Source organism: Lactuca sativa, chromosome 9 (genome assembly GCF_002870075.4).
Source record: "Lactuca sativa cultivar Salinas chromosome 9, Lsat_Salinas_v11, whole genome shotgun sequence".
Taxonomy (NCBI): Eukaryota; Viridiplantae; Streptophyta; class Magnoliopsida; order Asterales; family Asteraceae; genus Lactuca; species Lactuca sativa.
In genome coordinates, this window is record NC_056631.2 from 217,062,556 (window position 1) to 217,083,573 (window position 21,018).

The following is a 21,018-nucleotide window of genomic DNA, read 5'->3' on the forward strand; positions in this document are numbered from 1 at the left end:
GAATGAAAAATATGTTTTAAAGAAATGAAAATTTGTTTTGAAAATTTACGTCGTTACAATAAATGAGGTGGAGATGTGAATCGGTCATCGTAGATGAGGCGGAGACACGAACTGGTCGTCAGAGATGTTAATCAATCATCGGAGATGAGACGAAGATGTGAATCAGTCGTCGAATCTGTTCGCTTCCGATGAACTGAGAGGATAGATTGGCTGCGATGGATTTAACTTACGAATCATCTCGCCGATGATATAGAGATTAATTAGTGTGGAACGGAAATCGTCGTTGATCAGCGACAAAGGTAACGATGGTCGATGGAGGGAGGTGAGAGGAGGGAGGCAGTAGATGAAGATAAAGAAGGGATGTTGCACATAAGATGTGAAAAGAGGAGATAAAAAAGAGTAATTTATGGACTCTCAATTAATTGGTATTTTATATTTTATTGATTTTGAAAAAATATTTTCTATACCAAATTTACCCCTAATGTTCTTTGATAAAAACTTAAAATGTAATTAAATTCACTTATAATTACAATTATGCCAATTTTGATCTAGGCCATTAAAGTTTTTGCTCTAACGTTCCACCTTTAGTTCTCGGGTTCTCGTGAAACTTTGAGATCTTAAATGATCATTTGTCTCTCTCTCTCTCTCTCTCTCTCTCTCTCTCTCTCTCTCTCTCTCTTTCTCTCTCTCTCTCTCTCTCTCTCTCTCTATATATATATATATATATATATATATATATATATATATATATATATATATAGAGAGAGAGAGAGAGAGAGAGAGAGAAAACCGAAAAATTTGTGAGAACTTGGGAACTCATAATTAACTCATCATTTTTTAACACAAAAAACACAAATCTTCTCCAAATGGTACGTCTAAGCTATATCTAGACTAAAAAAAAAATTGACGTTTTTTTTATTTATTTTGGTTTTTTTTGTATGACTGCTGATGAGGACAATCTGCAATCATATATATTGTTGATTGCTCATCAGCAGTGCATATAAATGCCGATTGTGCACATCCGTCGTCCATATGACTACTGATTGTGCTCATTAGCAATCCGTACAACTGTTGATTGTGCATGCATGCAAATTTAGAAAATAAATAAAAAAAAAATTGTCAGATTTTTTTTAGCTTAGATATGCCTTAGACACACCATTTTGAAAAGATTGATCTTTTTTTGTGTTGAAAAATGATGAGTTAATTATGAGTTCACAAGTTCATACGTTTTTCTTAGTTGTCACGATAACTCAACCCTATATATATATATATATATATATATATATATATATATATATATATATATATATATATATATATATATATATATATATATATATATATATATATATATATATATATATATATATATATATATATATATATATATATAATTCTTACAATAGTTGTAACACTAGAAAAAGAATGGTCAATCCAACATTGCACTTTTTGAAAGGAAAAGACCCATGTGCTGTTTTGTTCAAACGGACAAAAGTTTCTAAACTCAAAAGTCAAAAGTCAAAACAGAAACAATGATGGATTAGCGATTGAACAATTAGCATTGGTAGGAGTGGGGGTAGTAGGGTGCATCACAAACTATTCTAGGTGGTTGATGTTTAATGAACTGTACGAATCATTGATATATGTACATTTAAAGAATTAAAGTCTATCACTTTATCCATATACCCAAATACGATATAATGTACATATAACTATTAACATATTTTTGTACATATTATAAGTAAATATATTTATACATCACGTGTTACATTGAAAATATAAATATCGTAATTAAGTATTAGAAGGGAAAACCTTTTCGAGAAAATTGAAGAATCGTTTGGAGTAAAATTTAGGATCCGCAACAGATATTGACATGGGGTCATGGCGGGTGGATTTATAAGCATATTCTATTTTTTTCCTTGTGTTGTATTCTTGCAGTATGTCGATTATACCGAGATAGAGAACAACATCATATACTTCATAAAGTTCGACTTCTGTGGAACCAGAAATGTCGTGGGAGACCTTATGGTTTGCATGAGCTGGCATGTTCACACCTAATTGCACCCGTAACCTGAAAGTGTTTTTGCTAAAGATTAGTTTAAAAAAAAATGAAACATATGTGAACAAATTATAATTCTTTTCATGTACACCGAAATGACATTGTGGTATATCCTAATTTTAAAAAAAAAATTATTTACAGCATAAAATTCTTATCTCTATTTACCAATTAAATTTCATTGAGATGGCAAATTATGGATAAGATGCACCATTTTTGAATGATTCATCACATTCCTTCGAGACAACAAAATATTATAATGAAATGTAATGATCCATTTGATAAAGTAGTTCATGCTTTTTATTCTATTCCATCGTAATATTAATTAAAAAAATGCCTCAGCATTGCACTTATCATTTGACGAGAATTTGAACAAAGACCATATGGAATACCTCGCAGTACCAGGAAGAAGGAGATCAACTTCTTTGTCACCTACCGAAAATGCCCTTAAAGTACTTCCTCTACTGTGTGGACCCGGTTCAGTGTTCACAGAACTCGGTTCATGTGTTACTAGGAGAAGTCCCTTTGGAGGAATCGAATGATCTAGAGGACTTAGTGGACCTAAAAAAGCGCAATAGTTCTCTAAATTATTAAATAGTTCTAAATAATAATATGAATAAGAACATTTACTTTCACCTGGAGTTTTCTGCGGCTTGTGAAATACATCTGGTGGTTCCAATAAACTCTTCAGATGTTCAGGAGCTCTAAAGTGCAATCCCAAAAGTAGGCTATAATCTATAATCCGTTGAGATCCTAGAAAAATACAGTCAAGCTTGATTTGTCTGCAAAAAATTAGGAGGGAAGTTCAATGAAATAGTAAAGTTATGGGTCGTTTGGTTCATATAATATTCATATTTTTTGGAAGAAATGATACCTATCAAAGGAATTGAAATATGATGAATTTGGAATATAAAGCAATTAGTCTTAATTTGCATGGTCGGAAAGAAATGGAATGAAATTAACGAATAAAAAGTTATTATTATATATTCACCATAACTAACTTTTATATTTTCATTGAATATATATATATATATATATATATATATATATATATATATATATATATATATATATATATAAATGAATATATACATTACAGTCTTAACTAACCTTAAGTGCTAAACCTAATGAAACTACGTCATTTTAATAGCTAAATATTTCCCCAGAGCATATGATTTCCTAAAATAATCATATCCTTCCTAAAACACTATTCGATTTCTAAAAACAAGCTAGTTTTTTTTTCCCATAAGAATTTTTTCCCATTACTCATTGTTGTGTAAAAAAGATTATGAAAATTTGACAAAACAATTATTTTTTTTATTTTTATAAAAAACCCGACAAAAAAATTCTCAAAAAATCATAAAAATTTTAGGGATATTTCTACTCAATATACTAGTGACTTTTAAAAAATAAATTATCAAAAGTAAGTTTTGAAGTATTTATTTTTAATTTTAAGAAATATTATTTTTTTAAAAAAAGTTATTGACCATAATATAATCCAAAATATGAAGATTCAAAATATTTATGATTCAAAAAAAACTGTTGATTCAACTTATATATGATCATTAATTTGTTATGATTTAAAATTATTTTGACTCAAATATTTTATAATCCTTAATTATATCTTCTATGTTTAAAAATATATAATAATATGTCACTTTTTTTGAACAAAAACTATATTTATTTGAACATATTACAGATCCAAAATCATATGATGAAAAAATGATTTGATTTAAAACAATACAATTCAAAATAATTTGATTCAAAATTTTATGATCCATATGATTAAAAAATATATGAACGAAAAATGTTATGATCTTTAATATTCTTCTTATTTAAATTTATATAATTGTTAAACATTGAAAACTCAAACCGATATTAAGTTTAAAAAATCAAAAAAAAAAAAAAACAAAAAAAAACAAAAAAATCAAAAAGAAAACAAAAAACTAAAATAAAGAAAAACTCTAGTACCATTAAGTATGTAGTAAAGATATTTAAAAAAAAAACAAAAGAAAACGAAAAAAGGAAAAATAATAAATTAAAAAAAAAAACCAAATAAAAAAAACGAAATAAATTAAAAACGTTCAAACCAAGCATATATCTATTTAATTTTTTTAATTTTGTTTTTAATGAATAATAAATGAAAACTAAATAAAAATGAAAATAAATAATAAACCCACTTAACTGACATTCCATAGACGTTCGCCGCATGTGATTAAATCATCAGGTCCGTATTAGTTACTATGGATGTGAGTCGAATGCGAATATACCACAGCCAAGTATTTGAGTTTGATGTTTGTGCCCTTGAAATGAGTGATGGAGAATTGTCCTCACCATTTTTTGGGTATATATATATATATATATATATATATATATATATATATATATATATATATATATATATATATATATATATATATATATATATATATATATATAGGGTTAAGTTCATTTGAGATGCCCTAATTTTGTGAGACAGTGAGACGCAATCATAGCCATTTATTTGGTAGATAAAACAAAAAGCATTTTTAAAATGCAAATTAATTGAAAATTTTACAAAATATTTTTTTCAAATACTTTTTTCCAAATCTATATTTTCCAAAAAAAAATATACAAAAATATTTTTTTTACATATTCTAATAGAATAAATAAAATATTTTATATATATATATGAGAAATCTAGTATAATATTCTAACATTCTAAAAATCACATTAGAATATTTACAATGTAATATTCTATTTGAATATTTTAAATATATGTTTTTTAAAAAGGTAATTTTTATTTTAATTTATTTTTTTTAGGTAATTAATGTTCCGAAAATAAAAATTAAAAAAAGAATTTTTGGATTTGTTCTTTTATTTTTTGCATTTAAATATTATTTTTAGATTTAGTCTCACGGTCTCACAAAATTTGTATGGTTTATATATATATATATATATATATATATATATATATATATATATATATATATATATATATATATATATATAAGTTGTCAAGATCGGGATCATACGTAGGATCGTTTTTGGGTTTGCAAGGTCGGGATCGGGATCCTAAGAACCCACAAAATAAAAGAGAATTTTAATTTATAATTTTAAAAGATGAAAAATATTTCAAACATTTGATTTTTTGTTCAAACGATATAAAAACTTCAAGATATTAGTCATAAATCACAACACAAAATGATAAACGATAAATTGAAAAAAAGGGTAAAGACATAAAGTGGTATAAAAAGTTTCATTTGCAAAAAAAGAAAAAGAAAAGAAAAAACAATTCAATGGAAGGTAGGATCTGAGCACATATTGATCGTACAATCCTACCTACGATTCTACCCCGAATACGATACGTTTACGATCCCGATCGTTTTTCATACCTCGGATCGTAGGATCGTAAGATCTTACGACTAGGATCATGATTTTGACAACCATGATATATATATATATATATATATATATATATATATATATATATATATATATATATATATATATATATATATATATATATGGTTAGATCGATTTGGATTATAAACACAAACTAAAACCAGACGAGCGTTTTGAGAAGTATAAAGCATGCGTAGTAGGGGATGCTTGTTGTTAGTCGGTCGGTATTTATTTACATAAGAATTTAACCGACCAGTTGTTAAACTAGCTACCATTAGAACCTTACTAAACCTTGAGGTGTCTAAATCACGTCCTATACATTAACTAAATGTCAAAAACGAAATTTTTCATGGCTACCTATAAAAAAACCATATATATGCACTAACCGATAGGGTTGGTGATGATTCACATATGCATAACGTTTGTCTTGTTAAAATGTCCTTGGATGGTCTAAAATAAGCAGCACGTGCTTCATACGAATGTTGTATAGATTTCATTGACACAATCGGTTTCACACATAATATATGTGACCTAGGTATATATCTCATCAACATATTAATGATGTGGCGTATCTTCTACTTTATATCACATCATAATTCTAACCACTTCCTCTCATCAACTACGACGCTCCCTTATGGATCTCTTTACATGAGAATTTTTTATGAAGGATCTTTTGGTAAGTCAAGAATGCTCCTCAAAGGATCATGTGAACGCTCCTCAAAGGATCATGTGAACGCACTTCAATAGACATCACAAAAACGGTCTTTTGGCATTTCAGTTAGACATCACGAAAACAATCTTTTGGTAAGTCGAATGCTCCTCAAAGGATCATGTGAACACACTTCAATAGATTATTGCTACATCTACGATATGATCACCCACGATTTACAGCTCACAAAATCTCACTCCATGTATCTTCTTTTCTACATCGATGCAGATTGGGGGAAGGCGGTGTCCAATTCCCGATGACCAACGTGTGGTTATTGCGTTTTCCTCATTGACGAATTGATTTTGTGGTCCTCCAAACACAGTCTTTATTTCAATCTAGTGCTATAGTCGAATACCATGGAACTGCAAATCCGATCTCCAGAGAATGTTGGTAACGAAACCTGCTCTTCAGAATCGCTGGCCACGATTGTGTATTGTGATAATGTAAGTGCAATTTACTTAGTGGGGAACTCCAACACCGATGCACAAAGCTCAATGAAATGAACATCCACTTTGTTCGGGAAAAAGTTGCAAAATGAGAAGTATGAGTTTCATACGTTTCATCTCGGTACTCACCATTGTCATAAAACTCGGCCTACTCGGTTGAGTACTTGAAATCGCGTATATACCTAGACAATTTCTAGAAATCGGTAAAATAATCGGAATTGGTCAAGCTCGATCAAAGTAGGGTCACACTAGGAAAAGCTCGAATCAGTCAAGCTCGTGAATTTTGACATTTTCTTTTAAAAAAATGAGCAACTATAATTGTTAAGTAATTAATATATTCAATTATTCATGAAACCCTTTATTGTTTAATTTTAACTTTATCTATTTTAATGCAAATTTGATTGAACTAGAAAAAGAGGCCGAAGATTAAATGATTACTCTAATATTAAAGAATGAATATCAATTGTTGAATGTTTAACACTTTACCAATCCAACTACTCCGGCCTAGGCCGAGTACTCACTAGTCCCTAGTCGACCAACCTAATACTACCTATGAATTTTTACAACATTGGTACCTACTAGCCGATGTTTTCACATAAGGTCTATCACCGATTCTATTTGATGAGTTTTGGAATAGAGCGCATCCGTCAAACTCCCACTATGACAATATGAGACTATTAGATTAGATATGTATTACTTTCACATGTATTTATATTAGATATAAACTAGACATAGATCCTAGGTTAGCCATACTTTCCTTACATATATAATTTGTTGTCTAATTTGTACGTGATTTCTTGATGAGAAGAGGCTTCAAGATTCTCACATTTACATATTTTTTTCCAACCAAATATGTAGCATATTGCAATTCCTCAATATTCCAATTCACTCATATTTCACTTCCTTTCCATTCCTTTTAAAAAACATCATACAAATCAAATGCCCCCTTATAGTATAACATAGAAACTAGTGATATAGTTGATGATAAGTCAAACTTACTTGAAAAGTGCATCACGCAACGACTTGTCCATATGGAAATCATAAGAAAGATCAAGGTCTTTCAATGTGGTACCCACTTCTATATCATCTTTATTTGTATTTCTTCCGTGATAAGAACCCTTTAAATCATAACGTTGGTGAATTTGAAGTTCAGTGTAGAACATATTTCCCATGACTACAAATTGTACCTAAATTTGAGATTAAAACAAAAGAAATTCTACTGATTACGATAATCTATGAAACCAAAATAAGAGGTTATTTATTTTTACTTTTTTTACCGAATCATCTTAATGAGCTAACCGCTAACCACTTGATCTGGATAGCTATATACATGGTTCTTTCTTTTTGACTAATTTTGGAATGAATGACTTACAAGGTTAAGCCAAAAAACTATGGCTTAATGTATTAAGACATTAATCCTTTCCCTACATTTCCTTTGTTTTCCCTACCAACTCCTTTCATGTTAAAATTGATGATGTTTTTTAAATAAATGAAAATAATGGAATTTGTTTTTGGGAATGTAATGGTCAAATGATAATTGTTTATTCTGTGTAGAAAACAAGTAATTGTTATGTATACAACATTTTATTGCAACATACATCATTCACTCACTTTACACACAAGACTTAATGGGGGAAAAAGAAAACGAAACGACCCCACTCTAGATAAATATGACGTACCTTCTTGCCAACTCTTAGTGTTATTTGATGGAGGCCATAAAATTTGGTGATCAAGGTGTTATCGTGAGCATGTACATGTTTGTAATAGCTTGGAAGCATATTGAGTAAAACCTATAGAAAATTACATTATCATATAAACAATATTTACTTTTTGTTCAAAAAATAAAATTGCAGAATTCTTAAGCCATGTGGATAGAGTGAAAGAGACATAACAAGTTGTGGATGCACTAAAATCACAAAAAGCAGCAAATTCAGTTAGTTTTAACTATTGAGCTAGAAAAAAAAATACACAATTCTTAAGCCACGCAAAATGCAAATAGATCTAGTAGTATATATTAGCAGAATCTTTTGTATTTTAAAAAGTGTACTTTAGTTATGATTTATATGTATCCTTCCCTATTTTATCTCCTTATCAGAAGGATGTATCGATTGTATCTCTCCCTATATAGAGGGTATTTTATTCAATGCAATATACAGAAAAATCAATTACGCCATATTATTTGTTATGGTATCAGAGGCCACCTAAACCCTAACAACTATGTATCTCTGTGAACAAAGCTACGGTTTTGCTTCAGCCTTCCTTCCTTCCTTCCATGACGAAAGACAATTTTGGTTCAGATGAGGTGAAGGCCACGACCTTACACCTTGCTTACACTCTCACAAAACAAAGATCCGAACTCTAGATGGATCAAAAGTTACCTACTCATCTTGGATAAAGTTGTTTTGTCTTCATGCCAAGGCTTACAAGGTTCTCGATCACATTGATGAGACCCCTGCACCAGTTGAAACTGATCCCGGTTATCTCCAATGGATGGAAATCGATGCATTGGTTCTTTAGTGGATCTACAACACATCATGTGATGAATTAATGGTCTGCATATTGGAGAATGACACCACTGCCCAGGTCGCTTGGAATAAACTCAAAACAAATTTTCTCAACAACAAAGGATCATGTGCAGCAGCTCTTGAACAGGAATTATCCAATCTTACCTTGGGAGCATGTTCGTAAATGGAATCTTACTATCAAAAACTTAAAGACCTTGCTAATCAGCCTATAGATGTTGAGAACCTAGTCACTGAATCTAGACTGGTCTTGCAAATGGTTCGTGGATTGCCACCTGAATTTGATGGCGTTGGTGCGTACATCAATCAAAGCTCTCCATCATGGGAAACAACCGACAGTATGCTACAGCTGGAGCAACATCGACAGACTACTCGACAAAGCCAAGCCCAAACAGTCATCGATACACCTGTGTCGGTGGATCAATCTTCCCAAAACCCTGTTGGAACCGCTCAAGGAAATCGAAATCAACCCTCTGATCACTATTCGAGCAATCGACAACAGTTGAATTCTGGTCGCGATCGTGGTGGCAATGGTCCTGGTCGTGGCAGAAACTCTCGAGGAAGAGGAGGTCGTGGACAACGATAGTTTTGGAACCACGGAACTTACCACAACCAAGCATATTACCGGAACTAGAACTCTTCATGGAACCCACCTCCATCCCCATATACATCACATGGATCAACTCAGGGACCTCATTCGGCCAATCACACTGCTCCCAACATTGGTTATAACTTAGGAACCGGCCACCCATTAACACCACACCCGACTGGCCCTACCCCACCTCCTACTCCATTGTTCGCTCGATATTATGACTACACCGCGTCTGATCTAGCTCAAACAATGCAACAAGTCCACCTTACCTCTACTGATCCTGCTTAGTACATAGAATCTGGGGCATCAACACACCTCACATTGGATCTAGGTAAAATCTCTACTCCCATGTATACTTCTCCTATGAATTCTATCTTTGTTGGAAATGGGTCTAGTATTCCTATTCACGGGTCGGGCCATGCCACACATAACACCATTACACATTCTTACGCATCCATTATTAAAAACTTACTTTCTGTTCGAAAATTCACCACAGATAATCAAACTTTTGTTGAATTTTAACCATATGGTTTTTCTGTTAAGGAACTCAAGACTAGAGCTCTTCTTTCTCATCATGATAGCACATGTGATCTCTACCCCTTCACACCACCAGCTAGATCGTCTGTTTTCCTTACCACAACACATGATTGATGGCATGCTCACTTAGGTCATCTGGGGGCTCCTATCTTAGATTTACTCTGTTCTAATTTTTAAATTATTTGTTATAAACCTATGGATTCTTCTTTATGCAATGCTAGTCAGTTGTCTAAACATACTTGTTTACCATTTTATGATTCACATTCATTATCTGTTGCACCAATCCATTGTGATATTAGGACTTCTCCGGTTTTGAATAAAACAGGTTACAAATATTATATGGTTCTTATTGACAACTACAAGCATTACATATGGGTCTACCCTCTCAAATTCAAATCTGAAACCTTTCACAATGATAAAAAGTTTCACAAACTAATTCAAACTCAATTTAATCGCACCATTAAAACTTTCTAGTGTGATCTTGGTGGCGAGTTTCATAATAATGAGTTTAAATCTTTTGCCTATACTTATGGTCTTACTTTTCGCTTTTCTTGCCCACAAACATCTCAACAACATGGAAATGCCGAACATATGATTCGTCGTCTCAACGAAATCATTCACACCCTTCTTACCCATGCCTCGCTACCCCACTCATTTTGGGTAGAAGCCTTTCACACGGCTGTGTATCTTCATAACATCCTTCCTACAAAGCGACTCAACTTCGCCACACCAACATTTTCTCTTTATGGCCACCATCCTACCTATGATCACCTTCGCACCTTCAGGTGCATGTGTTATCCCAACACTTCCGCTACTCAATCTCACAAGCTTCAACCTCGATCCATCAAATGTGTTTTCCTTGGTTACCTTGAAAACTTTCGGGGCTACCGTTGCTTTGATCTTGCAACGGGAAAAGTTTATCTCTCCCGCCATGTCACGTTTGACGAGACATCCTTTCCATTTGCCCAGAGTCGTTCCTCGTCCTCCTATGAATTTTTAGATGGTCTTCCTATTCCCTCATTCTCCTACTTGCCATCAAAAACTCAACCAACTCCACCACAAACTCTCAACCAACACTCATCACCTACTGTACCATTCTCCCCCCTCCCGTCTTAACATATACTTGTCGCCAAAAGGCCCCCATACCACTACCTCCCTTCCCATTAATAGTAACATACCAACTATATCCCCCTGCGCATCTAACCCATCACCTAGCATCGAGATCCCTACATTGCTTACCCCACCTAACCCACATACTTCTACTCACTCGATGACCACCCGTGCCCGGGCAGGTGTTACTAAACCTGTCACCCACCTCAACCTTCATACCATTACCACCTCTCCCATCTCTCCTATCCCTACCTCTATCTCTGTGGACCGATCCAACCCAAATTGTTTACTAGCAATGGAAGATGAATTTAGAGTGTTATAGGTGAATAACACATGGGAACTTGTTCCTCGACGGACGGATACCCCAGTTATTAGATGTATGTGGCTTTTTCGCCACAAGTTTAAAGCAGATGGTTCACTAGAAAGGTATAAAGCTCGACTTGTTGTGAATGGGACATCTCAAACTGTGGGTGTTGGTGGCCACAAAACATTCAGTCCGGTTGTCAAACCGGCTACCATCCGGACCATACTTAGCCTTGCCATGTCCCAGGCATGGCCAATCCATCAATTGGATGACAAGAACGCCTTTCTCCATGGGGATCTTCATGAGACAGTTTTTATGCACCAACCTCCGGTTTTTGTGGACGCTCGTTTTCCATCTCATGTTTGTCGCCTCCGAAAATCTTTATATGGGCTTAAAAAGGCTCCTTGGGCATGGTATACTAGATTTGAAACATTCATCACTTCTCGTGGCTTTATGATCAATTTATGTGATTCCTTACTATTTATATAACAACACGGCTGACATCGTGCATATTTGTTATCACATGTTGATGATATTATCTTAACTGCTTCTGACCCTATGTTTCTACACAACATTATTACTTCATTTTCTTAGGAATTTGCCATGACAGACTTGGGTGCACTTCATCACTTTCTAGGTATCACGACCACACGAGATAAGCAGGGCTTATTTTTATCACAGACTTCCTATACTTGTGATATCCTTCAGAGGGCTTCTATGTCCTCATGCAAACCTTGTTCTACGCCTATGGATACGTCCACCAAACTTAGTGGCACCGATAGCGAACTACTTCAAGATGGGACATTATATCGGATGCTTGCGGGAGCTCTACAATATTTGACATTTACCCGTCTAGACATTACATATGTTGCTCAACAGGTTTGCCTTTTCATGCATTCTCCAAGGAAACCCCACTTTCAGTTCATGAAGAAAATTTTTCGTTTTCTTCAAGGAACCATTAACTACGGACTACAACTTGTTGCATCTCCGTCACACACGCTGACTACATACTTTGATGCTGACTGGGGTGGATGCTCTGATTCTCGATGGTCCACCTCTGGATACTATGTATTTTTCGGAAATAATCTTGTTTCTTGGTCATCTAAGCGCCAACCTACCATTTTCCGTTCGAGCGCCGAGGCAGAATACCGTGGTGTTGCTAACATTGTCTCAAAGACCACTTGGCTTCAGAACCTCTTATTTGAGATCCATGTTCCGCTTCAATAGGCAACAGTGGTATATTGTGATAACGTGTCTGTTGTTTATCTATCACAAAATCCGGTTCAACACCAGTGCACTAAACATGTAGAAATTGACATCCACTTCGTTCGCAAAAAGGTTCGACTTGGCCAGGTTCGAGTTTTACACATTCCCTCCTCCATGCAATATGCAGACATCTTTACCAAAAGCTTACCTCGTTACTTATCTCAACAGTTCTGATCCGGTTCGAGCGTTTGTCCTTTCCCCGCTCAAACTGCGGGGGAGTATTAGCCGACTCTTTTGTATTTTAGGAATTGTATTTTAGTTATGATTTATATGTATCCTTCCCTATTTTATCTCCTCGTTAGAAGGATGTATCGATTGTATATCTCCCTAAATAGAGGGTATTTTATTCAATGCAATATACAGAAAAATCAATTACGCCATAATCTCTGTTAGTATATACATGTAGAAAACATTAAGATGCTAAATAGCATTCATAAAGCACCATATTCATGGGTTGGTAGAATCAAACCTTGAGCTCGGATTTTTTTAAGGTTTTAATCACGAATCTGTCATCATGAGAGAGATAGAATAGGCTGCCACTTTTCCCTTGAGAAGAAAGCTCTCTTAAACCATCATCACCACATATGGACATCATATAATCTGCAGCATCTAACTTGAACATCTCCCTCAAATTCCTGAGAAACAAAGTCCATCAACATGTTTTAATGCTAAAAAAACATCAGCACTAGTATATAGATACCTGAAGACCATAGAACAATAGTCTTTCCAATAGAAATCTATTGAAGAATGTGGAGGTGTTAATTGTGAGCCTTTCCTGGGGAAATACATCCTTATTCTTGATTGTTCTCCAAAATCTGAATATCTAACTTCACGCATAGGAACTGGTGTAATTTTGCCTACAGTGTACCTGTAATCAAGTCCCATAAGACATTTTAGAATAAAATTGGACTGAAATCGGGCAGAAATCAAGAAAAGAACTGGAACTCAAAGTTGGGTGAATGGAACAATCAAGAATACATGTGCTGATGTGCCTGCAAATTTTCAGATGGTAATGGCGTCTGTCTGGATGAAGGTTATGGCTTTGAGGTTTGTTTCTTTTTTTAACTTAATAAACCACCTGAATGAAACTAAATGACCATTTTACCCTCACATTCCGAAAAACAAAATTCTCAATATTAATCAATTACAACAATATTCATCAATTCGAATGTGCAATGTATCCAGAGAAAAAGAAAAGAGCAAATAGGTAAAATGTTATTGTCTTAAGACATCAATCTATGTTTTTGACTTAACCCGTTTAGTCATTCTGTCAAGAATAAGTAAAAAGGAAACAACCATGTATAGCTGTTCAGATTGCTTAACCCATTAAGCCCATAAATCAAAAATAAAAAGCCTCTTAGTTAGAAGGATACCTGATACCTAGCTGTAGATTAAGCATCAGATAGCTGCTTTTATAGCCTTCAAAAATGTCCAAAGACGACTTCCTTTCCACTTCTTTCATATGAAATTTTCGCTGCTCTTCCTTTTTGTATAATACCCCAGCATTATTCTTAATCCTTTCGCTAATCAAAACTCCTTGTATGTATTCCCTTTCACAAACTACAATACTTTTGTCATCTACACTTTCGCCTACATCATCATCTACACTTTCACCTTCATCAGATGTATAAGATAATATATCAGTATTGAACTCCCTAACAGAACCCCCAGTGGAAATCCTCTTACTTGATATTCGACCCAACTCTTTAAAAAATCCATTAATGGAAATTTTGTCAGATAAACTACGGTTTATACTTCGTTTCTTTTTGCCTAATCTTTTAGATGATGGACACCTAATACTTCCTCCAGGATAAAACATGCCACGTCCATCTTTGAGTCCTTTTGTCCATGTCCCAAAATAATAACTCCCATCAGCAAACCTATAAACACCTGACCCATGTCTATACCCATTTAGCCAATAACCATCAAACAGATCACTATTCAGCCATTTCATCACCCCTCTACCACACATCAATCCACCTTTCCAGTTTCCAATATACATATCACCATTACACCAACCATATTTACCACTTCCTTCACGCACTCCTTCTTTCCAAGAACCATCATAAACATCCGAATTACTATACTGCTTTCTCCCTAGCCCATGCTGAATGTTCATCCTCCATGACCCTATGTATGTTGACCCATCTGGATTGGTCAACGTGCCAAAACCATCAAGGTAGCCACCACAAAATTCACCCTCGTAGGTTGTCCCAGATGTCCAAGTGATCTTTCCGCCACCTGTCATTTTTCCTTTTTTCCAACTACCCTCATAAACTGTGCCATCGGACCATGTGTATTTACCCTTACCATGAGGAATCATTCCCTTGACATTACCATAGTACACATCTCCTTTTAGAAAGATCTCCAAACTCATGCTGATCTTTTATCGGTTTCTTATGCGCTCCTTGTATTATTAACACCTGTTACAATGAAATTCTTGTTTATATGGCATCTAATTAAATCAAAACAGTTTAATTATCAAACCCAAGTAGGAGCTGTCTTACAATACTGAAAAGAATATTGTAAAGAATATTTACAGAAACTAGCAACGAGACCCCTGAATTGTAAAACCATCCTTGTTTTTTTATTCATGTACTTCCATTACCATCTGTTAATATTTGACTGTTCCTGTTTTGTACATACGATAAAGACAGCAGCGGAATGCTAATACTTTAATTATTTGAATTGTTTCTTTGGCCTAAAGCAAGATTTGAAAGACTATTTATTATTTTTTTGTGAGAATAAGTAACATGTGTCATCTTAAACAATACCAGCAAATTAAACATATATGTCATGTCTTATCTCAGAGAATTTAAATATCTTAAACAAATAATATATTCTTCAATCAGGATAGGAACATACCAAGTGCAATACAAATTAATTTTGACTTCTCAAAGAACATAAAAACAAAAACTAATTACGCCAAGCTAGCTGTTTTAATGTTACCAAGAGATATTGTATTATATTCTATCAAAATATTAAGCAGTACATATTTGAAGACTATAATTTGAGAACAAGATAGCCTAATGCTTTTTTTGACTCATTTTAAAATGATCTTCGATTCTAAATTGTGATATATATATATATATATATATATATATATATATATATATATATATATATATATATATATATATATATATATATATATATATATATATATATATATATATATATATATATAGTTGCATAACTGCGCATAATTTTTTCTGAAACTTATGTCAGAGTCAATGCTTGACAAATTTTAACACGAACAACATATGTACAAAAAGTAACAAAAACTTCTCGTGAACTCGATTAAAGTTGAATCTAAACAAAAAAACAAACATATACACACCAGGAAGTGATGCACTCGCCTGTTAAATCAATCCAAATCCTAAACATAAGCAATATTTTATTATTGATTTATTGGAACTTGGAACATGGAAATCCAGTAACGGATTCACACTCCAGAAATTCTGCCGTTGGAGGTTCAATGCAATGGAGGTTTTCTAGAAAATTTTTAGGGGGAGAGAGCAAATACCATTTTGAGGGGAATAATAGGGTAGAATGCGTCGCAAGCATGCAAACTAGTGTCCTAAGAAGGATGACAATTGGATGCTAGATGAACGGTTTGAGGTCTTTTGTAGGTCCTTTTCCCCGACGCAAGGCATATGGTGAGGTGTTGTAATTTAAGTTGTGATGATTCTCCATCTTTTCCGAAATAAATTTAAAATTAAGTTATAGATTTGGTATATATAGTTGCCATTTTGTTGAAGTTTTAGTCCAAATTCTAAAATTTTGACGCTGGTAATTCTCATGGCTAAAAATACATTTGGTTGTTATGGTCTTCGTCTCGGTTAACCACACATAAAATGATTTTGGCTATGAACGAAGTTCGTAAAATATATAAACTAGAAGGATCATATCTATAAATTACTCCGTAAATAAAATAAGATATCTCTCTTTTATGATCATCATGTTAGTCCTACCCAAACTTCACTTCTGGCTACCGATCATATCTCTCATTTCTCTGGTGGCGCCTTCATCTCCCACACATCTACTTTCCCCTATTAACTTTCCACCATCGCCAATCCTCACCAGATTTGTTTTGCCACTCACCCGCTCTTGTGGTTTCGACAAATGCTACACATTACACAATGAGGACAACCCCTGATCATAGTGAATCTAGAACTGAAAACCATATAGTTTCCCATTTAATTAAAATATTTAATTCAAACCGATAAAAATAAAATAATCCAACACCGTAAGGTAGACCTTAAATTTATTTCAAGGTAGGTACTATTTTTTTTTTCTTATATTACTTCTAATTAGAATAAAAATTTAGATATATAGGCCCTTGGACCCACCTTCATATAAAATGGTCATTGTTCACCTCATCCCTTGTATAATGAAATCACCACCATTTATCATCGGCTTCCTTCGTCCCACAAGGCCCCCTTCCATTCCTTACAACACTATCGGTGGCCGCATTCCATTTCTATTATGAAATCCTAAATCTTACAACATGAAGGATTGAAGATAAATATGTTTGTTTTAACGGTTGAAAACATTCTTTATATTGATAATCATATTATCTTTGATATACAAGGTATAGTGAACTAGAAAAATGAGTACTCATATTATAGGATTTCTATAATGAAAATCCTACCTACAATGATTTTATAGTGATGACCTTTACATTCTCATATTAGCTTCAAAATAATTCAAGAAGAATCTCTTGAAGCTCCTGCATGTCACCATTCAAGTAATTGAAAAGTATGTTTTGTTTTAATGATTTTAAGTTTCTATTATTTTTAATCTGATTTAGGTCATCTATTTTGAATGTATGTTTTGTTTTGTTTTACATTTGTTTATTACTGTTTTTTTTAATTCTATTTTGTTGGACGAATGAGAAAATGGTTGTGTTGAACCTTGAACAGTGGACCTATAATACTCAAAGTTGTTATATAAAAGTAATAAGGACAAAACATGATGAAAATCACCATTTTACATATTGTTAACAAAGGGAGAGTGACAATAATAGCCAAAAAACGAAAATATCATGTATGATACATTTTGAAACTATAGGATATCACACATTGGACTAAAACTGCAAAAGAAATGACCAAATATGTAATGTACTATAAATTTAATGATTACAAAATAGGTAAATTATATAAAATCTATTGTATTTTTCACTTTTTCATTTTAGCCATTCATTAATTATCACATCAAGAAATAAGCCTATTAGTGACAGACACCTATAGTGACGACGGTAGCCTTTAGCGGCAACATCAAAAAATGTCGTCACTAAAGGCTACCGTCGTCGCTATAGGCGTCATTGTTAATGACTTTCCACCGGCGATCCTCTCGTGCCACACAAAAGTTGATTCTAACCGTACGCCGTTATACGGATCCATCGGTTAGGGTTTAATCTCATGGGAGGTAATAGAGACCACACCAATTACGACGACATGTTGTCGTTATAGATGGTGATCCGCGTGAATGTAATCTTGGCCGTTCGATTATTTTGGATCGGATGGTTAATAATCACCGCAGAAAGGCATGTGTTTTTCGCTCCAAGATGTCGTCGCTAAAGGTAACGCCCCTTTTGATCCATCTTCGTACCAGACATTAACGGAGCTTCTTTAGGGCTAGGGGGGTTGTGCCCCCCCCCCCCCCCCCCCCCCTCTGTTTTTTTAGAATTAGTCATCTACTATTAAGAATTTTACATATAAGGCCTAAAACTATAAAATTTGACTTTGGCCCCCTGTTTTCCAATTTTTATATTCATTATACTCTCGACCCCCCCCCCCCCCCCCAAATCAAAACTTCAAGCTCCATCATTGGTCCAGACGACCCATTTCGTGCGTCTTTTCCTCCCTCTCGCAAAACTCCGACGATGACGATTACCACCGTCTCGTGGTTCAATTTTCCGGCGTAGTACACCAACACAAACCACTACTAACCATAGATTGCTTCTAGGCCTTCATTTTCCGATGAGTTCCGGCGATTTTTAACTTTTTCCGGCAACAACAATCCTCTGGTAACGTGCATTTTCTTTTCCTTTTTCTCTTTCTCTCGTTTTCTTACCAATATTTCACCCTAATTACATTTTTTTGGTGCTTTTAGTGGAATCTATGGGAATACCACCACCACAGCTGTAACAACCGGTTCCCGGTACGTATTTTAAATTTAAGAAATTGTATGTTTTACACTGGAACTCGACGAGTTGGAGGCCCAACTTGTAACATCCCAAGTCCAGGTATACTTTGAGAATGTTGATCTATTAAGCTATTGTCTATTTTATCCCTCAATATAAAAAGAGTAAAAACGAGTACGCGGGACATACCTGAGGTGTGAGCGTGCATGTGATGCGGAGGCAACCTAGTACGGTGGGCGTACTAGGCCCAGAGTGCAACCCTAATTTGGGGTGAGTCCCCTATATAAGGGATATGATGGCCTCATTTCTGGCCACCATTCCTAGAGAGAAGACCCTAAGAGTGCCCTAACCCTCATTCAAAGCTTGTGTGTATGTGTGTGTTTGAGCCTTGAGAGTGTTTGTGTGATTTTGAACAGGAGAGAAGGCCTTAAAGAAGGAGGAGTTAGAGTCCAAGCTTCTAGATCCAAGAAAATCAGAGTGGGAAGCTTCCTATTGAGGTATAAAGCTTTAGGCTTTCTTCTCCTTTTCTTTGGTTCTTTCATTTGGTGTATTTAGGGTTTTAGTCCCAAAAGGTGGAGACTTTATGAGTAAATGAGCTTCAAGGACCTTGATCTACCCCTTTCCAGTGTATATTGTGACATAGAGTCATAAAAATCCCATCTTAGACGTTAAGAGTGAGCCATGCATGAGATGTGAGCTTCTTAAGGAAAGGGGGTTGTGGGTTTTGAGTGTTGGTGACCTTTTCAGCCATGCAAAGGCTTAAAGTCATTGACTTTATGAATTAAGGTACTTTAAAGTTACCAGATCTGAAATATGAGTCCATGTCTTAACTGATTAAGACCAAAAACATGAGGAGTGTAAAACTGGGGCGTATGCTGGGCGTAACCCCAAGTACGCGCAACGTACTGGTCGAGCACCCCCGATTCTATGTAGCAGCCGAGTACGCCCTGCGTAGGGAGGCGGTACGCGTAGCGTACTCCCTGTTGTTGACTTTCGTTGACTTTTAGGGTTTGGTCAAAATTAAGGACAATTAAGCCTATGGAGAGGTAAAATGGTCTTTTACCCTTCTGTGAGTTGTAGAAGGGTTAGTCTAGCTTCTTGAGGGCTAATCTTAGTTAGGGAAAATTATTATGTGTTAGGCGGAGGCTAGACTGGGGGTACAGTTCTAGATCCCGAGTACGATATTTTCATTCACTAGCTTACGAGGTGAGTCTTCTCATTATACTTACCGTGACTGGTAACTTATGTGTGACCAGTGGGTCTTATGTGCATGTGCTTAGTATTGAGATATCCTGCTATTTGTATTGTGATATGTTTGTGGTGTATTATATTGAGTTGCTGAACCAGAGGGTCCACCTGTGTCACACCCCCGAACCAGACGACGGAAACATCTGAGGGCTCGCGTGACTTAAATTGAATATCATCACAATGAATATACATGAATCATAACATAAACATCACCATTCATCAATATATTGCAACTGGAATTGTTCACATCAAGTACATTGTTTTAACGTTACAAATCCATACATAAACTATTTGATATTTTTCAATAACAAAACACACTAACATACTTGGTACTTATTCCTCGGCTTACGTGTTACCTGAGAATACAAGTTATTTTGGAAAACGGTCAACATATGGAATGTTGGTGAGTTCATAAGCAATTTTGTGATAAAAATGATTTGTGTAGTTTGTAAAACCCAGAAAATCCGATATTTTCTGAAAAGACCATTGTTTATAAAAAGGTCTGAAGATCCATAAATATATGCATGATGATTTCAAAACATGTATAATTTAAAAGAAACTTTGTATTAACCATACAAGTGCAAAATGTTGAACTTCTCCGGAAAACCCGATGTTTTCCAAAAACATAAAATACAGTTATTTCTCGAATGGTGATACTGCCACAATGAATGATTTTTTATTACTCTTCCTTGATTA

General features: G+C 34.4%; 1 protein-coding gene across 4 annotated transcripts; it reads right to left on the bottom strand.

The window, feature by feature from the left end:
* Positions 1-1,650: 1,650 nt before the first annotated feature.
* Positions 1,651-16,470, bottom strand: LOC111880136 (phosphatidylinositol 4-phosphate 5-kinase 8). 4 transcript variants are annotated; one of them, XM_023876538.3, is made up of 9 exons: positions 16,286-16,470; positions 14,300-15,349; positions 13,627-13,794; positions 13,396-13,561; positions 8,275-8,385; positions 7,595-7,782; positions 2,693-2,838; positions 2,449-2,617; positions 1,651-2,071 (listed from the first exon to the last, which is right to left on the bottom strand). In XM_023876538.3, the coding sequence occupies exons 2-9, from the start codon at positions 15,301-15,303 to the stop codon at positions 1,792-1,794; spliced, it is 2,232 nt and encodes a 743-aa protein (XP_023732306.1). In that variant the 5' UTR covers positions 15,304-15,349; positions 16,286-16,470; the 3' UTR covers positions 1,651-1,791. The 4 variants fall into 4 exon arrangements, with proteins under 4 accessions (XP_023732306.1, XP_023732305.1, XP_042754196.1 ...); XM_023876537.3 differs by having other exon boundaries at positions 16,267-16,470; XM_042898262.2 differs by lacking the exon at positions 16,286-16,470 and adding an exon at positions 15,467-15,590.
* Between the last annotated feature and the right edge of the window lie 4,548 nt (positions 16,471-21,018).

Excerpts from the sequence above, each read along its gene's own strand:
- LOC111880136 (XM_023876538.3), bottom strand. The coding sequence starts at position 15,303 with ATGAGTTTGGAGATCTTTCTAAAAGGAGATGTGTACTATGGTAATGTC. Across the intron at positions 13,795-14,299 it reads AATCTACAGCTAGGTATCAG|GTACACTGTAGGCAAAATTA; the intron begins GTATCCTTCTAA and ends ACTTGATTACAG. Across the intron at positions 2,839-7,594 it reads TTGCGTGATGCACTTTTCAA|ACAAATCAAGCTTGACTGTA; the intron begins GTAAGTTTGACT and ends AATTTTTTGCAG.